This window comes from Bufo gargarizans, chromosome 10 (assembly GCF_014858855.1).
Source record: "Bufo gargarizans isolate SCDJY-AF-19 chromosome 10, ASM1485885v1, whole genome shotgun sequence".
NCBI lineage: Eukaryota > Metazoa > Chordata > Amphibia > Anura > Bufonidae > Bufo > Bufo gargarizans.
The window spans coordinates 128,261,970-128,269,645 of NC_058089.1; the positions used below are offsets into that span (position 1 = coordinate 128,261,970).

Sequence of the window (7,676 nt, forward strand, 5' to 3'; positions counted from 1 at the left end):
GGTGTCCTCCTCATCAGCCCCCCCCCCCCCTTATCCTGCTCCTGGGTGTCCTCCTCATCAGCGCCCCCCCTATCCTTCTCCTGGGTGTCCTCATCAGCGTCCCCCCCCCCCCTTATCCTTCTCCTGGGTGTCCTCCTCATCAGCCCCCCCCCTATCATTCTCTTGGGTGTCCTCTTCATCAGCCGCCCCCCCCCCCCTTCCTTATCCTTCTCCTGGGTGTCCTCCGAATTCTTCCCCTTGTCCCCCTCCTGGGTGTCCTCCTCCACTACAGCATTCCTCTTGTCCCTCTCCTGGGTGTCCCCACTTTCCACAATGTTCCCCTTATCCCTCTCCTGGGTCTCCTCCTCTCCTGAGTGTCCCCCCTTTCCACAACGTTCCCCTTATCCCTCTCCTGAGTGTCCTCCTTCACCGCAGCCTTCCCCTTGTCCCTCTCCTGAGTGTCCTCCTTCACCGCAGCCTTCCCCTTGTCCCTCTCCTGAGTGTCCTCCTTCACCGCAACATTCCCCTTCTCTCCCGAGTGTCCTCCTTCACCGCAACCTTCCCCTTCCCTCCTGAGTGTCCTCCTTCACCTCAGCCTTCCCCTTCTCTCCTGGGTGTCCTCCTTCTCCGCAGCCTTCCCCTTGTCCCTCTCCTGAGTGTCCTCCTTCACCGCAGCCTTCCCCTTGTCCCTCTCCTGAGTGTCCTCCTTCACCGCAGCCTTCCCCTTCTCTCCCGGGTGTCCTCCTTCACCGCAGCCTTCCCCTTGTCCCTCTCCTGAGTGTCCTCCTTCACCGCAGCCTTCCCCTTCTCTCCCGGGTGTCCTCCTTCACCGCAGCCTTCCCCTTGTCCCTCTCCTGAGTGTCCTCCTTCACCGCAGGCTTCCCCTTCTCTCCCAGGTGTCCTCCTTCACCGCAGCCTTCCCCTTCTCTCCCAGGTGTCCTCCTTCACCGCAGCCTTCCCCTTCTCTCCCAGGTGTCCTCCTTCACCGCAGCCTTCCCCTTGTCCCTCTCCTGAGTGTCCTCCTTCACCGCAGCCTTCCCCTTCTCTCCCAGGTGTCCTCCTTCACCACAGCCTTCCCCTTCTCTCCCGGGTGTCCTCCTTCACAACAGCCTTCCCCTTCTCTCCCGGGTGTCCTCCGCCATCGCAGCCTTCCCCTTCTCTCCCGGGTGTCCTCCGCCATCGCAGCTTTCCCCTTGAAGGTTCAGTTCTCCTGATGTAATGGAGGAGGCTCCCCGCACGCACAGTCGCCATATTGAAATCATATTCCCTTTATTTGTGTAAAATATTGCACACAGATTTGTCAACATAAACAGCATGAAATAGCACCGAGTCCTGAAGACCACAGCAGCAGATGTCCGGGGGTCCTCATGTACAGTGGCTGCAGGAAACCTGAGGACCCCACAACAAGGTCATGTGACATTAACCCCTCCTGAGCCACAAAACAAGAGCTCTCGAAGATGGTGGCTTAGTTAAACCTGGGGTGGGGCCCTGACACACGCATGTAATATGCTCTGTGAGCAGCCCCTACGGGGGTTTCTGAATTTGTAAAGGCAATGGCTGAAGTTTGAGGGCATTTTTAATCATTGCGTTTCATGTTGGCTTAAAATCATTTCTCCAGTTGGCCTTAGTGTGGCCCCTCCAGCTTTCAGTGTACCTGCAGATTACTTCTTCCGCCTCTCACTGAATCCGTCAGGGAGCTGCTCTGATGACTTGATGTGTAGCCCTCATCTCCGAACTCCTGTCACCCCCTAAATTTACCAATAAGAGTTTAGTTATGATGAGTGTTTATGAGCTGTCAGGAGTTCAGAGATAGGGGCTAAACATAAAGCCATCAGAGCAGCTCCCTGACAAGATTCAGCAGGTACACTGGAAGCTGGAGAGGACACACTAAGACCAACTGGAGAAATGATTTTAAGCCCAAAATGAGTGAAATGCAAGGATTAAAATTAATAAATAATAATAATGTTTCAGGAGGCATTCATTACCTTTAAAAATCTGTCCGAGAGCAGGAAACGGAGTTAAAGGAGAACCCCTTCACACCAACTGTCCCATCCATTGTTCATGTCACTGGTCCCGCCAATCACTGACCACATGCCGTTCCTGCACACATGACCGCTGAAGCCAGCGATTGGCAACAGAGGTCATGTAAGTGATTGGGACCAGAGCGCAGCACCAAAACAATGGGGTTTTCCTTTATTTTACCGGGGCCCCTGATCTGGAAAACCCCTCTCAAAGGCATCTATAGAAAACGGAGGTGAGAATCAGGGGGCAGGATGGTAAACTGCAGATGACAGACAGGAGCCGCCATGTAATGCTCTCTGTGCGGCAGGGCCCCCGTTAACCCCCACCCACTGCCAGAAGCCACCAGATGACGCTCCAGGCTAGGGGGCATTTTAGCAGCAAATAAAAATGAAGAAGGCAAGACCCGGGGCCCAGCCATGCCCCAGGGGCCACCTCTACCCTCCAGTGGGTCTCATGCAGATCAGTCCAATGTAAAACAAAGTCTGGGATTTTGGGTTCAAGTAAAACTTAAAAATCATTAAAAAACCAAGAAACATAAAAGTTCATCAGTTAAAGAAATGTGCCACCTGCGCCCGGCTGGCAAGGAGGCGGTGCATTCTCCCAGAATCCCCTGCACACAGCTCCACCCCTGAGGGCAGTGACATCACTGGTGACAAGAGGGGTGCTGCGCACAGCTCTGCTGCATCCGCATCTTCTGTGGGCCAGTTGTCAGCGCCAAGTAACTGTGGTGCTGGATCAGTGCCGGGCACGCTGCCGCCATCTTGGTCCTTGTGCTCTCAGTAAACCTTGGGGAAGGGAGCAGCTAAAACAGGGATAAGCGGCAGCAGCGGAATGGGCTCTGCTGTTCCTTCTGCAGCTATCCGGGAATTATGGGAGGACACATGTAGCGGGGTTACTGTCCAGGAGAATGAGCATTAGTAATCATGCTAGGTGCGACGCTCTGCAGGACACAAGCGGAGGGGAATGTCATATCTCAGGTGATCAACCCATCAGGTCCACAAAGATGGCCTTGGCTGTGGTCTGTCCAAAAATGAAGGCTCCCAGGGTCACCATGGTAACTCCGTAACTGAGCAGTGCCCACCAGCTAGAAGCAAACACAATCCGTTAGAGAGGGTGACACGGCCACACACTCGGCTCTGCTACATCACCGCACGGCCTTACCTCCGGCTCTTCTGCTCCTGGATCTCGGACAGTTTCAGGTTGATGAGGCAGAGCCCTGCACAGGAGAACAGGTGTCAGTCCTCTGCTAGTGTATGGCCCCACTGCCGTCCCCGGGGGGCGCCCTTACCTGGGAAGATGAAGATGAAGCAAGCAGCGAGACCTCCGATCAGGGAAATCACTCTCCCGATGTCCGGGATGAAGAGTGCCAGGAGTAGCGTCAGCACAAACCAGGCCAGCGTCTGGAAGATTCTCCGGCGCCGTTCTCTGACTGGATCCTCGCCAGCCTCTTGTGCCGTGAACCTCAGCCACAGTCCCTCCAGCACCGCCCTGCCAGACAGAAACAGATGGCGGTCAGCGTCACAAGACTGCGTCACCGCTTATCCTGCCATGGAGACTCACCGCCCACAGTAGTGTAAGATGGGGTATGACGTCAGCACGCACAGGATGATGAACGCTCGCGCCACAGCCACTGGCACATCATCCGACGGGAAGGAGAGGAGGACGTCCTGGTCCACCGCCGAACCGAACAGCAGATAGCCGCACACACCTGAAGACATAGAGCACAGGATGAGGGCACAGTGCCCACCCGCACGCCCACCACTACACAGTCTGCGGGGTCCCACCTGTCCCAGTGTAGACGCACAGAGCAATAAACATGGCCACGGACACTATGGCCGCCCAGCGCCGGATGTCCTGCCGCTGCATGCTGCCATACACGGGGATGCTGCTGACGTGGCACTGCCAAGACACAAACCAACAGTCAGAGGGGGCAAGAAAGGGAGACAGCCAGCAGGGGGCGCACAAGCACGTACCTGGTACCCAAAACAGATTGTGGGCACGGCGTTGAAGACAGCAATCCAGGAGGAAGCACTGAGGAGAGAAGGACGAGGGCGTTAGCTGCTGGTAGCTCTGCCAAGGGTCGACACCAAGTATCCGGGCAGAAGCAGGTGCACCATTCAGGGGCCTGGGAAAGCTGGCTGACAACCAATATGGCCACCATTACAGCTCTGAGAGGGGTTGTCACCAAGTATCGGGGCAGAAGCAGGTGCACCATTCAGGGGCCTGGGAAAGCTGGCTGACAACCAATATGGCCACCGTTACAGCTCTGAGAGGGGTCGACACCAAGTATCAGGGAAGAAGCAGGTGCACCATTCAGGGGCCTGGGAAAGCTGGCTGACAACCAATATGGCCACCGTTACAGCTCTGAGAGGGGTTGTCACCAAGTATCGGGGCAGAAGCAGGTGCACCATTCAGGGGCCTGGGAAAGCTGGCTGACAACCAATATGGCCACCGTTACAGCTCTGAGAGGGGTTGTCACCAAGTATCGGGGCAGAAGCAGGTGCACCATTCAGGGGCCTGGGAAAGCTGGCTGACAACCAATATGGCCACCGTTACAGCTCTGAGAGGGGTTGTCACCAAGTATCAGGGCAGAAGCAGGTGCACCATTCAGGGGCCTGGGAAAGCTGGCTGACAACCAATATGGCCTCCGTTACAGCTCTGAGAGGGGTTGTCACCAAGTATCCGGGCAGAAGCAGGTGCACCATTCAGGGGCCTGGGAAAGCTGGCTGACAACCAATATGGCCACCGTTACAGCTCTGAGAGGGGTTGTCACCAAGTATCAGGGCAGAAGCAGGTGCACCATTCAGGGGCCTGGGAAAGCTGGCTGACAACCAATATGGCCACCGTTACAGCTCTGAGAGGGGTTGTCACCAAGTATCAGGGCAGAAGCAGGTGCACCATTCAGGGGCCTGGGAAAGCTGGCTGACAACCCCCAGGAAGCTCAGCCAGCCGCACTATAAACACATGAAAAGATGTCTATCCATTTAAAGGGGCGGCCAGGTTTCGGTGGGACAATCCAGTGAATGTATCAGGGGGTCCCCAGACCTGGGACATGTACTGACTGGAGGGTCCACACCTGCGGGTGGCGCTGTCAGACGGACGCTCGCTGGTAGGATGTATACATCGGAAGATGACAATGAAGGTCACATAGCAGGTACCCAGGACGCTGAGAGAGCTGCAAGACAAGACGAGGTGGTGAGAGGGATGCCCAGATCAGTGCCGCCTCCGGTCACATCCGTGTCATGGTGGCCAACATAACCCCCAGTACACGAACAGTACTGCAGGCGACGCCATTTCTACCATAGCTGCAGCCACTGCTCTGCTGATGCATCATGTGCTATACTCCATTCACATCCAGAGCTGCAGCCACTGCTCTGCTGATGCATCATGTGCTATACTCCATTCACATCCAGAGCTGCAGCCACTGCTCTGCTGATGCATCACGTGCTATACTCCATTCACATCCAGAGCTGCTGATACATCATGTGCTATGCTCCAATCACATCCAAAGCTGCAGGGACGGTTCTGCCTTTAAAGCAGGCCAGTTACTCGAGTCACATCCAGAGCTGCAGGGACGGTTCTGCTGCCTGTGGTGGACCCTCACCTGGCATATTTCTGGACACTGATCTCGCGGGGCAGGGACAGCGGCAGTACCAGCAAAACTCCAGTGACGGTGATGGTGAACTTGCGCTCGGCATACCAGGGCAGGTCCCGGTCCTCCAGGCTGTGCATCATGGCGCCAAGCACTGCACGGAAAAACAAAACGGTGAGAGGCCGGGAGCGGTCAGAGATCGCCGCCCAGCCCCTGCCTAGCACTCACGCTTCTCCAGCTGGTCTCCGATGATGATGAAGAAGGCGATGCAGGTGCCGAAGGTGTAAACCGCGATGAGAATCTCACACAGCACCCCGCTAACACGCCCGCACACCCCCCGCACCACCTCCTGGTACGTCCGCTCGCTGCAGGCATCGGCACAGTGTGCCAGGATCACTAGACCACTGACGATGAAGAGCAGCAGGACCTGGGGAGACACGCCATCAGAGATGGGCAGGGGCACTGGACACAAGAACTGACAATCGCAGCCTCACTCACCAGCTGCAGCACTAGCCCAGCCGTCACTCCGCCCGCGGCACTGAACGCTGCAGGGAAGTTGAGCAGGCCTGCGCCCAGCGCTGCGTTCACCACAATGAAGACGGCTCCGATGGCAGACGTGCCTCCTACCAGCCTCCTGGTCTCCGGGAGGACGGGGCTCTGCAGCAGGCGGGCGCGCTCCCCCGCATCCCACGAGTAATCCGCATTGATGGCCACGTTTCCTAAAGACATCCTGCCAGGAGAGCGCTGCCACCATCCGCCCTGCAAGGAGAGAAGCGGTAGCAACATGGACCTCACCGCTGATCACAGGGCCCCGCCCACAAGACCAAACTGCAGGCCCCCGCTAAAAGGAGGAATATGAAGGGGACAATATACGGCCTCAAACACAGCGGTCCGCTCACTATCTGCCCCTGTGCTGGGGGGAGGGGTATACAACCGAGGGTCCGCTCACTATCTGCCCCTGTGGTGGGGGAGGGGTATACAACCGAGGGTCCGCTCACTATCTGCCCCTGTGGTGGGGGAGGGGTATACAACCGAGGGTCCGCTCACTATCTGCCCCTGTGGTGGGGGAGGGGTATACAACCGAGGGTCCGCTCACTATCTGCCCCTGTGGTGGGGGAGGGGTATACAACCGAGGGTCCGCTCACTATCTGCCCCTGTGGTGGGGGAGGGGTATACAACCGAGGGTCCGCTCACTATCTGCCCCTGTGGTGGGGGAGGGGTATACAACCGAGGGTCCGCTCACTATCTGCCCCTGTGCTGGGGGAGGGGTATACAACCGAGGGTCCGCTCACTATCTGCCCCTGTGGTGGGGGAGGGGTATACAACCGAGGGTCCGCTCACTATCTGCCCCTGTGGTGGGGGAGGGGTATACAACCGAGGGTCCGCTCACTATCTGCCCCTGTGCTGGGGGGAGGGGTATATAACCGAGGGTCCGCTCACTATCTGCCCCTGTGGTGGGGGAGGGGTATACAACCGAGGGTCCGCTCACTATCTGCCCCTGTGGTGGGGGAGGGGTATACAACCGAGGGTCCGCTCACTATCTGCCCCTGTGGTGGGGGTGGGGTATACAACCGAGGGTCCGCTCACTATCTGCCCCTGTGCTGGGGGGGAGGGGTATATAACCGAGGGTCCGCTCACTATCTGCCCCTGTGGTGGGGGAGGGGTATACAACCGAGGGTCCGCTCACTATCTGCCCCTGTGGTGGGGGAGGGGTATACAACCGAGGGTCCGCTCACTATCTGCCCCTGTGGTGGGGGAGGGGTATATAACCGAGGGTCCGCTCACTATCTGCCCCTGTGGTGGGGGAGGGGTATATAACCGAGGGTCCGCTCACTATCTGCCCCTGTGCTGGGGGAGGGGCTCTTATTCCCTCAGTCATTTGCCTCCGTACTTACCACGATCTCCTTTGCTCAGCTGCTGCTCCTCGGTCACCTGACCCGGTCCTGTCACATGATCGCAGCGCAGCACTCTGGTAGTTGTAGTCTAGGAACTTCCTGTCACGTGGTAAGAAAGGAGAATGTTGGGTTGCCGCTAAACCCCATGCGCCGTAAGGACCTTGTAAGGATGGGGTCACGCGTCATGT

General features: G+C 57.4%; 1 protein-coding gene across 1 annotated transcript; it reads right to left on the bottom strand.

Moving 5' to 3' along the window:
• Window positions 1–1,231: 1,231 nt before the first annotated feature.
• Window positions 1,232–7,676, bottom strand: SLC38A7 (solute carrier family 38 member 7). The gene is made up of 11 exons (XM_044269772.1): window positions 7,489–7,676; window positions 6,092–6,352; window positions 5,822–6,020; window positions 5,606–5,747; window positions 5,078–5,176; window positions 3,975–4,032; window positions 3,786–3,900; window positions 3,562–3,709; window positions 3,290–3,489; window positions 3,163–3,217; window positions 1,232–3,085 (listed from the first exon to the last, which is right to left on the bottom strand). Exons 2-11 carry the CDS (start codon window positions 6,320–6,322, stop codon window positions 2,983–2,985), a joined length of 1,350 nt encoding a protein of 449 aa, XP_044125707.1. The 5' UTR covers window positions 6,323–6,352; window positions 7,489–7,676; the 3' UTR covers window positions 1,232–2,982.

What these genes read in the sequence shown, in the direction of transcription:
- SLC38A7 (XM_044269772.1), bottom strand. Translation starts at nt 6,322, where the DNA reads ATGTCTTTAGGAAACGTGGCCATCAATGCGGATTACTCGTGGGATGCG. An exon ending in CAATCTGTTTTGGGTACCAG is followed by an intron (nt 3,901 to 3,974) that starts GTACGTGCTTGT and finishes GTGTCTTGGCAG; the next exon opens with TGCCACGTCAGCAGCATCCC. An exon ending in CAGGAGCAGAAGAGCCGGAG is followed by an intron (nt 3,086 to 3,162) that starts GTAAGGCCGTGC and finishes GTTTGCTTCTAG; the next exon opens with CTGGTGGGCACTGCTCAGTT.